The 15,439-nt window shown below is 40.2% G+C and overlaps 2 protein-coding genes across 2 annotated transcripts in view; one reads left to right on the forward strand and one right to left on the reverse strand.

Moving 5' to 3' along the window:
* Window positions 1-14,416, reverse strand: part of LOC102033462 (scaffold attachment factor B2) — a 16,090-nt gene extending 1,674 nt beyond the window's left edge. Inside the window, exons 1-18 of the mRNA XM_031063247.1 lie at window positions 14,260-14,416; window positions 12,803-12,867; window positions 12,436-12,714; window positions 11,237-11,299; window positions 10,393-10,420; window positions 9,103-9,535; window positions 8,628-8,674; window positions 8,122-8,222; window positions 7,150-7,299; window positions 6,951-7,051; window positions 6,349-6,485; window positions 5,728-5,816; window positions 5,096-5,232; window positions 4,181-4,477; window positions 3,470-3,607; window positions 2,363-2,402; window positions 876-988; window positions 47-159 (exon numbers count right to left, since the gene is read on the reverse strand). Of these exons, the coding sequence (XP_030919107.1) occupies window positions 47-159; window positions 876-988; window positions 2,363-2,402; window positions 3,470-3,607; window positions 4,181-4,477; window positions 5,096-5,232; window positions 5,728-5,816; window positions 6,349-6,485; window positions 6,951-7,051; window positions 7,150-7,299; window positions 8,122-8,222; window positions 8,628-8,674; window positions 9,103-9,535; window positions 10,393-10,420; window positions 11,237-11,299; window positions 12,436-12,714; window positions 12,803-12,867; window positions 14,260-14,290 (2,362 nt within the window). The 5' untranslated portion in view covers window positions 14,291-14,416. The remainder of the gene's footprint in view (window positions 1-46; window positions 160-875; window positions 989-2,362; window positions 2,403-3,469; window positions 3,608-4,180; window positions 4,478-5,095; window positions 5,233-5,727; window positions 5,817-6,348; window positions 6,486-6,950; window positions 7,052-7,149; window positions 7,300-8,121; window positions 8,223-8,627; window positions 8,675-9,102; window positions 9,536-10,392; window positions 10,421-11,236; window positions 11,300-12,435; window positions 12,715-12,802; window positions 12,868-14,259) is intronic.
* Window positions 14,417-15,106: 690 nt separating this feature from the next.
* Window positions 15,107-15,439, forward strand: part of LOC102042702 (scaffold attachment factor B1) — a 21,559-nt gene continuing 21,226 nt past the window's right edge. Inside the window, exon 1 of the mRNA XM_031063249.1 lies at window positions 15,107-15,328. Within this exon, the coding sequence (XP_030919109.1) occupies window positions 15,107-15,328 (222 nt within the window). The remainder of the gene's footprint in view (window positions 15,329-15,439) is intronic.

Below are 15,439 nucleotides of genomic sequence, written 5' to 3' on the forward strand. Positions count from 1 at the left end.
ATTCACAGAAAAGAACCACAATCACACTGGTAAGCAGCAAGTGTACCTTGCCATCTCTCATGATCCCGTCCCATCACTCCTCCATCCACATTTCCCTGCCATGTACGATCTTGATGCCCCTCTAACTTTCGACCATGATCTCCCCAGTCACGTCCATCTCTTAAAAAAATAAAAGAACATCTTCTAGGTATGTCCCCTACCCACTGAGCAGCACAGGGTAAAGCCGAACACCATACCCCATGCCAAAGTGTGTTAAATGGTTAATCAAGCTAGAGCTGTAGCCACCCAACCACTGCAATCAGAACTGGTCAAAGAGAAACAATGACAGACACTTGCTGAACAGCATCCTTCACACAACAAAATTTGATTTTTTTCATCCAGAGATATCATGGATATTGCAATGGACTGAAATTCTTGGGCATGGATTAATTCATTGGCTGCTACTCCTCTGTCTGAAAATCATGCAGCTGGAATATGCCCAGCTTGATTAACTGGTTTAAAGAGAAACCACTACAATTCAGGCGAGTCCAAGTTCTCTACCCCCCACCACTGCAGAGACTTTTCACTCAATTTCCTTTAAAACCTGATCACTGGCCATGAATGAGACTTGTGTAGCCCTTACTGTAGAAACAGACTGAATCTCATCTGTAGAAATGAAAGTTATTTACAGGAGAAGCACAGTCAGGAGCTCAGCTAACTGAGCAGCTCTTTACTCACTACAGAGCTTCACGTGGCAATTCCCTGCTCCTGCAGATGCTCAAACATCTGGAGAGAGGATTCACACTTGTCAAGCTCCTTCTGCTGTCACCCTCCAAAGGCTCACTGAGGAGATGTGAAGAACCCCAAATCACTTCCCTGATGTGCCAGGCACTAACCGGGTTTGTGGGGGGATCCCTCTTCCCTCACTCATCCTCCTGTCAGAGCCGTAGCCCCCCCAGCTGTCCCGGGAGTGGCGCTCAGGGCCCCCGTGCCGCTCGTCTGGGTAGTGCTGGAAGGCAAACGGGACACAGTCACCAAAACCAGCACAAGCTTTCTTCTAGTGCAAGAGCCTAAATGAGGGATGTGGGACTCCAGGCAGCTCTTCAACATGCAGTTTATTACATCCAAGATGTTACAGTAGCCCAGGGTCATGGGTGACAGAGCTGTGCCCACAGCTGTCAGCTCCAGCTGCAGGCAGGCCTGGAGACCTTCTGGTTTTGGTTACAAATGCATCATATACTTTTTTTTGGTTACAATGCATTATATACTTTGCTGAGCATCTTAATACAGTAGAACCAACCTATACCTTAACTTTTATTTATAGCTTATCATAACTACTATAATTACCATATTCATGTTACTATTCTCCAATCACTAAAGGTTAGTACATTACAGTTTAAGCTAAAAGTTGTTTTTCAGTTTTCTTGCAGTGGAAAATTCTGAGACCTTTTTTCTACTTGCAACATTTGCTGACTTGTTTGCCTGTGCTATCTTTCTGCTTTGTAAAAACATCTTGTTTGAGGTGGGTCTATCCTTTGCTCTAAGCCATAAAAACCCCTTCTAACTAACACACCCTTTGTCTCCTTGGTTAGCCAGTAAGACTGGCTCAGCAATTCTTTTCTTCTATATCAAAACTTGCTTCCATCTCTATTCCTTCATCAGATTCTACATTTAAAAATCTTTCTGCTAAGCATACATATCTGTGAGATTTTCTTGTCTAACTTTCATCCTTCCCAACACTCTAGGATTGCAAAAATTTGGCTTTTTGGAAAAAAATTTATAGCTGTCTCATTTTTGCCATGTTCTGTTGTAGGGCATGGCTCACTCCAGGTGTTTATTTTTCGCTGGTGGGAGAGATCTTTTTGTTTGGTAAGGTTTTTTAAGGCTTACATTCTTGGCTTCAGATTTGAAATTTTTATATAGAATATCTGCTTACTTCCTACTTCTCTTCAGAAATGAAAGGTTTTGAATCCCATTGTGGCATTGATTTTCACACCTGTCCTTTAACAGCCTTGTTTCATTCTGGCACCAGTTGTTTCATTTAGATAAATGTGAGAGAAGGCATCCATTGCCAGCTAAGTAAGTACAGCAGCTCTCTCTTAACACCCAAGATGGTCAATCAAAAAGCTTTTACTGCCACATACCAGCCTGAAAAGATGCTCCCATCACTCAGAGGTTTACCCTTGCCTGTATCTGAGGCTACCACCCCAGCAAGCAGGTAACCTAATGATTTACTTTATGCTCATTAGCACAGAAAATTAGTTCTGCTCAAGTATCTCAGCTGAAACATTTGTGTTTGTGCTGTGTGCACACTGTGTCCTTTCTGCTTTGGGGTCAGCTTGTTTTGGTTTTTAACTGAAGCAATACTTTGGTTGTAACATACCTGCCCATCTCGATCTGGAATTCCCCTTGTACAGTCTCTCCTGGAACAAAAAGGAAAAGTTTCAGTTGAATCAACACTATAATTATAATTCCAGGTCTGCATGAAATATCACATGAAAAGTTAATCTTCATTAGGCTGTAAATCTGGATGCTAATGTTCAGTGGCAAGATAATTCAAAAGAGTTTTTATTTCATAGTATAAAAAGAGATCAAACTAACACCTATCACTTTAATACAGGTAAAAAAGGCAGCACTGAGGATGGCCAGGTACTTAGTGACACCAAGGGAGAACACAGTGAATCTACCAGTGTCAGAAATGAGTTACAAGCAAAAACAAACAGTACAGTTTTCACCAGAGATCCCTTGAGAACAAACAGAAATCTCAATGGCACCACGTAGAAAATATTTTCCATTCTGTGGTGCTAAAAACCTGCATTAGCCAGGCTGCAAAGATGAAAACAGGGAAAGTTTTAAAGCAAAAGGGAATGGGAAATCTTAGGGGTTCATAAAGCAGACTTCCATACACCTTGAGAGAAGCTGTTGAGTGATGGTGTTCTGGTTCCTTGGCCTGTCAGGGCCAAGTGTGTAGCCCCACATTTCTCTTCACAGAGAAAAGCAAGGCACAAGTCTTCCCAAGAATATTCTTACCTCATTTGCTGTATCTGTGTTTGTGTGAAAGTAGAATGCAATATGGAGATTGTTTACCCAAAGTGATGGTGTTTTGTTTCCTTGGCCTGTCAGGGCCAGGTGTGTGTGTGTGTGTCAGGACTGTGGGGTGACAGTCACGAGATTCTGGGCAGTTGAGAACTTGGCAGATTCAGTTGAGATGTAATGTAATATAATATAGAATAATACAGTATAATAAAGTAATTAATTAGCCTTCTGGTAAGATGGAGTCCTCCTCATCACTGCTCCCTGCCACGTGGGTCGTCCTGTTTCCATAGTCCCCATCCCACAGAAACAAAGGATTGCAAGCACGTGTGAAATCAGACACAAGAAATACACAAGAGTGATTCCTTTTACTCCGTTGACACCGCTCAAGCCACAAGAAGACACCAAATTTCCCTGAAGGCATAGGAAGAAGAAGAAGAGGGAGTGCTTTGCCAACCTGTCCAAGCAGTGCTCCTGGTAGCGGCCGCGGTCGCGGTGGTCGAAGTCGTGGAAGCGATCCTGGCGGCCGAAGTCCGAGTGGTAGCGGTCATCCAGCGCCAGCCGCTTGGCCTCGGGCCAGTAGGGGTCATCCCTCCTGCACACACAGGGCTCACATCAGCAGCAGCCCCACAAACACCTCCCCTTTCCTGCTCTCTCAAACCTCATTCAACCCAGGAATTAAAAATCTATGTGTATTAAGCACGAGTCACATTTCAGTTTCAGAGAAAATTTGGTTTACCAAAAATAGTTTAATTTCAGTATGTGGCGACGTGAGAAGAGAATGAGTATCTTTTCCCTTACCATTTAGAGTTGATACAAACAACTCTACTACTCTATTAACTCTATTAGTACTACTCTACTAACTCTGTTCATACTACTCTATTGTTACTACTCTACTCTCTATTACTCAAGAAAGTAACAAGTCTGGGTTGTTACTACTCTTGGTCATCCATCTTTGGGAAAGAAGAGTAGACCCGAACAGGGCTTACGAGTGGACAAGCATGGTATTTGCTTTTCTTCAAATTGCTATTAGTGTTAGAAGCAGCACCTAAAGAGTCTTTCAGCTGTGAGCTCCCATGACTGCCTTATCCAGGGTGCTCCCCATTTCCACAGGCTCCCCCAGGGGGTGTGGCTGAGGAGTTTGGAGCCCCACTGCCCCGCTCCTCACCTGCTGTCAGGATCATAAGGCCTCCTCATGGCAGATCTCCGCTCCTGCTCGTAGCGCAGCTGCTCCTGCTGGCGCCGCAGCTCCTCCCTCTCCCTCTGGATTCTCTCCTGCTCCCGTCTCCTCTCCTGCTCTATGTGCATCCTTTCCCTCTCCAGCCTCTCCCTCTCCAGGCGCTCTCTGTCCAGGCGCTGCCGTTGGAATTCCAGCCGCTCCCGCCGCCCCCTCTGGAGCCTCTGTCTCTCATCGCGCTCATGGATGGCTGCGAGGCGCTGCTCCCGGTCTCGCCTCTCTCTCTCTCTAATTTAAAAGAGATACTTGGTTTTTCATTGAGATTCTTCAGTCCAAGCTTTACTGTTTCTTTGTTTTGGGTTAGGTTTTTTGTTTGGTTTTGCCTTTTTTTTTTTCATGTTTCTACATTCTCTCCCTTCTTCCCAATTAAGCTTAGGGGAAAATAAAAAAGTCCACAGAAATGACATAAGCAAAGGTGAGAATTCTGCATAAGTACCACAGTATCTACTCTTAAGTCCAGTCTGAAAAAGCTTTCAGAGAGCACAGCAAGTCCTAAGACAGAAATCTGACGTACAAAAAGTATTTACAAGCTTCTGGGGAAAAATCAAGGAAATTCAAATCCAGTCAAGTGGAAAACAAAGCCTGAAAGCACCTAGGGAAGTCTCATGAGAACATTGATTTCAGCAGTAAAAGCCTCCATCACTTGGCATTATGTCTGTTCTAGCAGTAATTAGTATGAGATCAATCTGAAATAGTAATTAGCATGAAATCAATCTGAGATATCCCTGTTGGAGGGTCAGCACAGCACTGCTTTGAACAAAAAACACAGAACAGGTAAGGGAGTTAAAGGTACAGGTAAGGGGTAAAAAAAATGTCATTTCAAGTTCAGAGGTCCTGGGAACTCACCGGCGCCTCTCCGTCTCCCTGATTTCTCTCTCCCTCTGCCTCTGCCGTTCCCGTTCCCGCTGCTCCTTGATTTTATCAAAAGATAAAATATCCTGCTTTTCCTTGCTCTCCGATTTGCGGTCCTGGCTCTTGGTGCTCTGAGATGAATCAGAACAATGCATGAGCTGAACACGGTGCATTTCCTAGGCAAACACCTACACGATGTCAACCTGAACAAAACAGGCTGCCATGCCTTCCCCAGAGGTAAAAAACAACAGTGGAATTCAAGGGAAAAGTACCCCCAATTTGAGCAGAACTTCTAAATATTACAAATAAATACTAGAGGAACACAACCTGACTTGCAGTGATTTCAAACAACACACCAACAACATTCCAAGCTCAAGGAAACACATGATCCTAACACCATTTTCATATTGCAACTTGACTTCTTGCACTAGGTCAGCAGTGAAAAGGTATAAAAAAGGTGAAATAGAAGCTTTTCCCCTCTGCCACATCATTAAAACCCTGATGCTTTCCAGAAAGTGATAAAAGGATAACTGTACCAATATGCAGGGCTAAAACTCCATCTCTGAGCACATACATCTATTTGGCATCTATTTTTACACAAAAGCTTTTCTGGAAGCTGGCCTTACCCTCTCTTTTGATGCAGAAGTTTTCACACTAATAACTGGCTCTCCTTTAGATTTATCCATTACCACTGTCCTTTCTGTTCCTCGACTTGCTAGAAAACAAAACAGAGCCAAAAATAAATGGTACAAAAGACATTCAACAATTCTTGCAAGATTCAAAACTGTGAAGATACTAAATATTAAAAAGTTATTTTAATGAGGTTTTCCATAACTTATGGAACTTATTCATTATTTAAATAGCTTGCCAAGATTTGGCCAACATGAGGATGGGAGTACTAAATTTATCACAAAATTACAGCAGTATTTTCTGGCAGGGATGACAGCTAAAAGAACAAATTTAATTTAATCCTTCTGTCCACAAAATACATCCTTTGCCACAGTTAAAAAAAAAAAACCCAAAAAAGGACACAAACCACACACAGTGTCAGGTCTAAACCCAGTGACAATTCCATAATAATTATGGAAACTGTTTTAAGTTATTAGAAATTGAAGTCAAAATTTTCAAGGTGTTTTCTGATGTTTGTGTCAGTTTTACTAAGTAATCTTCTTTTTACTGAATTATCAATCACATCTAACAATGTACAAGTATCCTTGAAAACATTTCTGAAAGACAGCCAGCATCACCTGATTTGCTTGCCCTGGATCTATCAGAAGATCCAGTCTTTTGTTCATCCTTTTCTTTTCCTTCTTTTTCATCTTTTTCTGATTTCTTAGTATCATCTTTTTTGTCGATCTTCTCCTCCTTCTTAATACCAACAGATCTACAAAAAGCAGGAAAGCAAAATGCCTCTTTCAAAAGCAACAAACCACTTGAAAAACCAATGTTGGAAGTATCACTCACTAACCACACAGTCAATCTACCAGAAAGACAGACTAAATCCTAGAAATATTTGTCAGTTAAAAGAAGAGTCCAAGACAGAGTCAGATCAGAGGACAAACGACTGGTAAAGATAATGGTTTATCTATAAATAATTTGACTTAGAATCTCCTAATACAGCTAATGAGTTTTTATATTAACACTAAAGAGCTTTGTATTTCTGAACAGAAGGGCAGTTAAGATGCCCTTACTACTGCAAAAACATCAACTTTCCAAGCATTATTCCTATTTCAAATGTAGGATAAAATATTAAATCAAGATTTATTACAGTTACTGTTCAACTTGGTCACCTGGTTATATGTGAAATAAGTGGTCTTTATGTATCATAAAACACAAAACAACACTTTACTTCTCAGATTTGGACTCTGCAGAATGGTGCCTGTCTTTTTCCTTCCTTGTTTCACCTTCCTTTTTGTCAGAAGGCTTTTTCCCTGCTGGTTCATTTTTTGCCTAGAAATTCAGCCAGAAAGAATTACATAGTCAGAGATGGAGATTAAAATTGCATATTTTTATTTTCATTATGCTGCCATGAAAGAGCTGCCACTTACCTTTTCCACAGAAATCATTTTACCATGCAGCTCTGTTCTGTGGAGGTGATTAATGCACTTGGTGGCCTCCTCAGATGTTGACATTGTCACAAAGCCATAGCAGCGAGCGCCAGGGCTGCGAGCATTTGTCACCACTTTTGCACCAACCACCTTTGGGAAAAAACAAAATATTCTGTGTTTGCAGGTCTGTCACTAAATAAATTCTAACTTAATGACTGTTTCTTTGGATGGGAAAGGACTTTTAAAAGCCATTTAGTTCAATTAATCCCCTGTCACAAGCAGGGGCATCTTCAATAATGCAGCTCAGAAAATTCATCTTTAAGTTGCTGAGTAGGTCAGGAGCTTAAGGCAGATATATACAGAGAAGGGAGAGTGGGATTGTAAAAAACAAAACTGAATAAAAATTACTACCACTTTCTCTTTCCTTACAGGACATCTGTACCCACACATGGCAATCTGTGACAGGCAGTGGTATTTAGTGACATAAACATTTACTATTACATTCAGAAAAGTATTTGGGAGAAGGGGAAATGGTCAGACAGAGTTCCCTTCCACAACTTCTGCTCTTTTGTGCCAGCAGGCACTGCAAAATAAGTGGGAGCCTGCCCTCAAAGACTGGATTTCTCCAGAGAATACCCCTTGAAATGGAATAGTTTAAAACAGGATTAATTGCTGGATACTCAAGACATAATTAGACTACTACATGATGATCTACCAGTCTCTCCTGTCAAGAATTGCCTCATTCTCACAGGTATCTGCACAGATATTCTCTGCAAATTCCATCTCTGCTCCCACCCCTCTATTTCAATCTTCTTTATTGAATTGTGCTCCTTTCAGATATAGAGTTTCCAAAGCACATAAAGTTAAGAACTCAGCCTGCCCAGTTATTCACGAGGGAAAACAGGAATGAAATTTAAGGTCAGCCTTTTAAACTGACAGAATGGTTTGTTAATTTACATATCCACTACATACCTTTCCATACTTGCTGAAAAGGTTCTTCAAATCTGTAGCTCTAGTAGAGGAGGAAAGTCCACTAACCCACAAATTTCTGCCAGAACCACTCCCCACACGGCCTGGGGCACAAAAAACATAAAAGACCATGTGAAACACAAATGTAGCAGTGCAAAATTCAGAGTCCTAAATCCCCCCCATTTTTCCTTCATAAAACTCTCCATAGTAAATGTGCATTTGAAAACCCTTAAAAAGTTTGTAGCTACAGATTTTTTTTTCCTGTACTTCAATCTTCTTTAGGAGAATTACAATGTATCAAATGTTAAATCACAAAAAATACTTACTTAAAACAAACACCAACTCTGTTAATAATGTTACAGAAGTTACAAAGAACTGATATTTTAGTTATATTTTGAAGAGCTGTGTTACAACTGCATTGAGGGTTCAAAGAATTAACAGTCCACCTTTTTACTCCAGGTCCTTTGAAAAAAAACAAAAAACCAAAAAAACCCCAGACATGCACCTACCTTTCTCATCTTTTGTGACTGCCTTTGCATCTTTGTCTTCAACAGGGCTAAAGATAAAACACCACATTATTCAAGAGATCATATGCAAAAAGACCATTAATTCTAGACAGCACAACTAAAATTGGATACCTACCAGTAAATTAGTTCCAAAATATACACTATTATTGGCAATTTTCTAGAAGAGTGACAGGAAATAGGGATTTGTACCCCTAAACGGACAATTCTGTTTTGCAGATGACAGAAATAAGAGTAATTTGGGGAAAACAACCTTTGAAGGTTGAGGAAGGAAAGGAAATCAAACCCAATGTTCTTAAGAAAAAAAATATATCTACACATGGAGAAATAAAAGAGACCTTTAGGAATAGGCTACAATTTCATCAGTCTCGGAGGCCAATTGAAGGAAACAGCTTATTCGCATCACTTAAGGACCAATGATAAAAGATAGCATCTGGTCTAGAACGGAGAAAAAACAAACCTCTTTTTCTGATCACCGCCCTCACTGGCTGAGGACTCTTTAGTGGCAGGGGAAGATTCCTCAGAATTAGCTTTGTCTTCTGCTCTCTTGCCATCTTCTTTGCTATCTCTGGCTTCGGCACCTGCGCCTTTCTCCGCTGTCTCCCCACTAGAGGCTTCCAGGCCTTGGGAGCGTTTGCTACTCTGATCGCTTAGGGTCTCTACCACTACACCTTCAGAGTCCGGGGCCTCTTCCTCGGGGCTCTGTTCACTTGTCTCCCCTTTTGCTACCACTAAACGCTTTGCTTCCTTCCTTGCCAAAGCTTGGGCCGATTTGCTGTCCAAAGCTAAAGCATCTTCCTCCAGCTGAGCGGCAGCGAGAGCGTCCTCTTCCTCAGCCAGCCTCTTGCCCGGCCCACAGCAATCACAAATGTGGAACTGGCATGGCTGCCACACTAACACCAAGAGAACTGCTAAGCTACACAGAGATTGGAAAACCCTAGTGTACACAGTGTTACGCCTACCACGCTAACTGCTCTCTCACACCCTGACAAATCAGCCCTAGCACCTCAACAGCCAAGAAAAATGCCCCCACAGATTTAACCAAAAACTTCGGGCTCAGCCTTCATATTCTTCAGCAAATCGTTCAGCTCTGTTTCTTCTCTAGTTAGCTTCCAGAGTCCGAGATGCTTAACTGAACGTATCAAGGCACTGAGAGTTCAATTTTCCAAATTTCTGTTGAGTTCTTTTAGCAGAGACAGTCCAACATGAGAACTGGGCATCTTCTGATGGTGCATGAGTGTGCATGCAGTCCAGAAAGCGAGTGGGATCTGTAGCAAATTCCTGATGGCAGCGTGTTCCTTCTTCTGAAGTCCAGTCACTCCTTAATTTCTGTTCTGCACCAGAGCTTTGCACTGCCTACAACTCCTGTATTTATATTTATTCACAGAACCACTGTACAGTGTGATATCACAAGATCTGTTTTCGGAACCTTTACATCTTTAAGGCTCGTTCCTTAACTTCACTCTGCAGTAACAGTTCTAGGGAACCATTTCATGGCATTAAACAAGTTTTCCAAGGGTGGTTATTCACAGATCTGGTGATATGACTGGGTTTCCAATCTCTATGACCCTGCATGACCTGGATTTTCCACCATAATAATGTACACTACAGTAATGCATTAAAAAAAAGAACCAAAAAAACCAAACAGGGACGCAAAAAGCCTAAATGAAGAATGAAACTGTTTAAATGCCCAGGATTTTTTTTTCATTAAAAAAATAAATCAAAGTAACCAAACAAAAACAAACAGTACCTGGCTCCAAAGGTAACTCTTCAAGTTCCTGTAGTGAAAAAGATTTTGAAAAGGAGAAATATCACTATTTCATAAGCAAGATGCTATTCTGAATGACATTTTTTATCAACCCATTACAAGAGGGTATTTAGTGAAAGCATTACTATAATTTAACCTATTTCAGCTTTGAAAACATTGAAATTCAAATAAATTTCTCAGAAGAAAAATTTAAGATGAGTTTTTAACATCCTCAAAATTTTATGAAGTCTGTGAAAACTTTAAAACCTCTCAAAGTCAGCCACCTGTTGAACACATGGTACACATTCACATGGATAAATAAATCAATAAATGTAAGCAGCACAGAGGAAAGCTTATCTTCATGTTACCCTTCCCTACCCTGTGTTTTTTGAAGTCTCCTTTCTGAAAACAGGATCAACAGAAACACCAGCTTCACCTGGAGCTGGTGTTCTTAACCTACCAGGAGATTTCTGGAAACAAGGCCAGCATTTCAGGAATAGACAGTTCCAGCTTTCTTCTCACCCTGGGATATGTACATTTTTAATGGCAGTTAAACACAATGTAAGGCACTGAGCTGGTATTTACATCAGATAAAAGGAATCCAATCTACCACCAAACTCAGTGTGATACACACATCATAAATATATTTTTATATATGTATATACATATATACACATATATGATCTGATAAAGAAATCTTTGTTTCTATGAATAAATCAAAAGGCATTAGTTCCCATTCTTTGCAGAGGAAGAATGCACCCACTATACACACACAGTTTCACCACACAGTATTATATATACATTTTATGCTTTTTTTGTTTGTAAAGAAAAACTGGCTACCATTTACCTTTATTACGGTTAAATCTGATGAAGAAGCATCTAAACTGTTCCCAACATCTTCAAACTCTACCTTTAAAAAATAAACAGGAGACATCTTGTTATCTATAAAGGAATATTGTGAAAACTGAGTGAGAAACTGAAGATTTGTATTTGCACTGACAGTGTTACCCAGCAAATACATCCAGCACCCAAAGCAACCAATAATGGCAAAAACTGAGTGATAACCCCCACTAACTGAATAAAATCTCTCATTATCTTTTAACTACGATGATCAGCTCACAAAAATCTTTTAAGTATGGGGATTCCAACAGCAAAACCTGATTTTTATTCCTGTCATTTACAGCAACAACACAGAGCCAAAAAATCCTACAGGACTTGGTAATTATTTCCTTCACTGATGAAAGCAGATGATAGGAGCTGACCTGGCCTCAAGACATTTACTGACTCAAAAAAAACCTGCTTTTTTCTGAATATTTCAATTTGATTTGTGTAGGACAAGGATATGCCTGGGAATAGGGGGCCAAGCTTATTTCTGAAGCTTTAGAAAAGAACCACATAACTTTAGAACCTCATAGTCAATGAGGATGCACAACAAAGAGCAATACTCCCCCATCAGATGGGGCAGAAAGAACTTTTTTTTTGAAATGCTTTGTTGTACATTTCAGGAGATAAAGCGCTTGATTTATCTCAAGGGGATAGGGATTATCCTCCAGCCCAGTGTCAACAGCCAGATAAACACAGAAAGCCAACATAAAAACACTTTCAGCAACTGAATAACTGCAAGACCCAATCTTAGCAGAAAAATAACCTTGAATATAATTCCCTGAATGGTGCTGTTCAGTTCAGAAGAAAGTAAGCTACACTATTTCTATGCCTTACATGTTCTCTAAAATAAAAATATGAAAATAGGAATAATATATACATTATAATTAATAAGGTGAAGTAGAGTTCAAAGTATGATTAAAAACAAATGCTCTGTAAACTGCTATTAATACAATCACGTGTGTACCAACAACATTTAAGTATTTTAAAAATCAAGACACATATTTCCACAAATATGTAAAAAGAAAAGCAACAACTATAATAACCAGTACAGTCCCAAATTTTCCCAAGCACTCTTTTAGCTTTAGCATTTTGTTATTTAATCCAGAAATAAATAAATTTTAAAAAGAAAACCCTGATTCCCGACACATAAGAGATGCATACCATCACTATTGGTATTTCTCTTGATTCTTCTTTCATTTCTGAAAATTGTGGGGATGCCTCCAAGTTACCTACAGCATACTCTGTAGGCTGATCTGGAAATTCTTTCACTTCTGCATCAGCATTTTCTTTGCTATCAGACAGCGAGTCAAGAATATTATGGGCACTGTAATCATCTCCACAATCTACTGCATTGCCATTATCTATTTCAGCTTCATCTAACACACTAATATCCATCATGTCAATATCCTGCAAGTTCTCCAAACTTGCTTCAATATCGTCCTGAGAAAACAAAAAAAAAGGACATTGTCACAGTCAGGGTGACTTGAGAGCCATCTGTCAGCACCCCTCCAGAGCCAGTCCCCTGTACCTGTCCATCTCCAGAATCCTCCTCCAGGCCATTGTCCTCCACTCCCTCTTCATCTGCTCTACGTCCTAACAACATCATCATCATTAGAATCAGAGCAGAAATTATAATTGTACCCCTCAAGCTTTAGTTTTTCACCAGAGTTGGTGTTTCCTTCAGTTCTCCCCCTGTTTGTGAGCACCCCAGTAAGTGACAAACAAGCCACAGTCCAGCACCTGGCAGGAGCTCAAGCTCTGTGACCTCCCCAGAACATTGGGCTCAGCTCAGATTGCAGCAATTTATTACCTCAACATTTATGAGAAGAAAAATAAACCAACCAAACAAAACACAAAATAATGCACAACATTTGAAATAACCCCACGCTAGCTGTGGGTTTCACTGCAGTGCTCTGCCCACCAGCTGGATGTGAATTATCCCAATTAATGAATTAATGAAATTACTGAAAACAGTACATCAGCCTCAGCACCAAGGAGCAACTCCTCAAACTCAGAGCTAAGCAGCTGTTTGACCTTTTATGAATTTGATTTTCCTCAAAAACTATAAGAACATTACAACTGAAAAGTGAGAAGGATTTTAGAGCCAAGAGGAATATTTCACCTATTTCCATCCCCACATTAAAAGTGCTCTAACAGATATCAGGTGTTTTTCTGAGACTTGGAAATTAATATGATTTAAAAGATCTCTTTCACCTAGAGTTGTGACATTCAAGATTTCACATTTTAGCCTGCATTTTAGTAATTGCACCATTACTCCAAATCAGATGTAATGATAAAAATCAAACAAATTAGCTGGCAAAACAGTCAAGTTTCATCTCACAAATTTACATTTTGTGTAAACCATATCTAGTAATAAAAATACTCTAGCTAAACTAGTTATTTTGCTCAGCTCCAATGTAAAGTTTTAAACACTATTTGCTTACAAAACAAGATCAAATTATGCTAATTAACTAATTTTAGAAAACTAGTAAATTATTTTCTGAAAATAAGGATTATGTAAGACTGTCTGACCACTACAAAAACCAAGCATAAGGCCTTGAAAACATATCTGACTTCAGAAATGGATTAAAAACTTGGCTTCTGAGAAGAAAATTGCAACTGCTACTAGCTATGAAGCAAAACACTACAGAGCTTATTTTGCCTTTGCTAGAAATTCTACATTTCAACATTAAAAAAGTATTAAAAACCCTGACACTGCTTCAGTGTTACTTGGTAATTCTTAATACAAATTTCAGGGAACTCTGAGAACAAACCAACAGATTCTTCAATACTTCCTGCCTTACTAAATCACATTAAATTCTCTGATTCAATGACTGCTAAAGTTTAATTTTATCACCCACCCCTAAAACCCTCAGCACAAATATGGGGTAGAGTACCAGTAACACAAAACATATTATGAAGGTTCCATTTAATGAATACACTTGCTTGAAAACTCAAAGATGATAAGGTGGAAAGTCTCTCTACCTTTACTGCTTCTTTTTGGAGTTTTCTTCATGATATTTTCTGAAACCACTGGAATTTCATCAGGATTCCCTCCTTCCTCCTCAATAGCCTAATAGGGGCAAAAGAGAAAGATATAAAAATAGACATAAAAAATTTCATCTGTACGTTCTTGTTGAGTTTGAGAACTGGACACCAGAGGCTGAAAAATTCCAAACCATGAATCAGCAACTTGGATACACAAACAAAAAACCACCAGAGCAAAGCAACAAGCAGGGAGAAGGCAGTAACATGTTGGTGTAAGGTTTTGGGAAAACTGTCAGCAAAGGAAGCCAATCCTACAGCATTTGGAACTGTTCATCATCAATCCTGCATCTGAAACTGCAAATTGCAGGTGTTTCTGTATTTGTGACCATGAGCAGAATTGTGTCAAGTACAGAGCAAGCAGCTGCAGCATAAACTCCATGGAAAGCGTCTGTAATTATATTTCAGTTATACGTAAACTTTAACCATATTTAACTATACATTGTTTCAGAATATTAAATGTTGTACATGTCATTTTAGACATGGCTTACTTGAATTGCTGGTAACTCTTAAAGTTCATAAAAATACTTTCTGATGAGAAACAGATTATTAAGCTGCTTTTTTAAGACAGAGTGGTTAAAAACAGAAAAAGAGCTGTTGTCTTTGAATAGCAGTACAAGTTTGGGGGTGACAGATGTGCACAAATGTGATTTGTATGTCTAAGATCTTGAAAGCAAACAGCATTTAGAACTGCTCACAGCCACACGAGTTGTTGTGACAGGGTAAAAACCTCGGCTCTGGGACACAGCAAGCTGATCAGAGAAGGGATTCCTCATGGGATTAACACATGAAACGGTGTGATGAGGACATAGTGAAAGGGCTATCAGCTAAATTGCCAGGCAAACACCAGTACGCAGCAAAAATCCCAACAGACAGCGCACAGAACCGTAAATCCAGCAGCTCAGAGAACAGCAGAGCCCTGTGGTGCATGGAGCTGGAAATACTCGGGCCGAGCGCTGGGATCGGAGCGGGCTCGGTGACACTCCGTGACAGCAGCAGCGGTCACAGGGTGAGCCCGGGCCAGCCCAGCCCCAGCGGGCACCGAACTCGAGCACCGATCCCCTCAGGGCCCCCGAACACTCGCACCGATCCCCTCAGGGCGCCCGAACGCTCGCACCGA

This window comes from Geospiza fortis, unplaced genomic scaffold, assembly GCF_000277835.1.
Source record: "Geospiza fortis unplaced genomic scaffold, GeoFor_1.0 scaffold241, whole genome shotgun sequence".
Lineage (NCBI taxonomy): Eukaryota > Metazoa > Chordata > Aves > Passeriformes > Thraupidae > Geospiza > Geospiza fortis.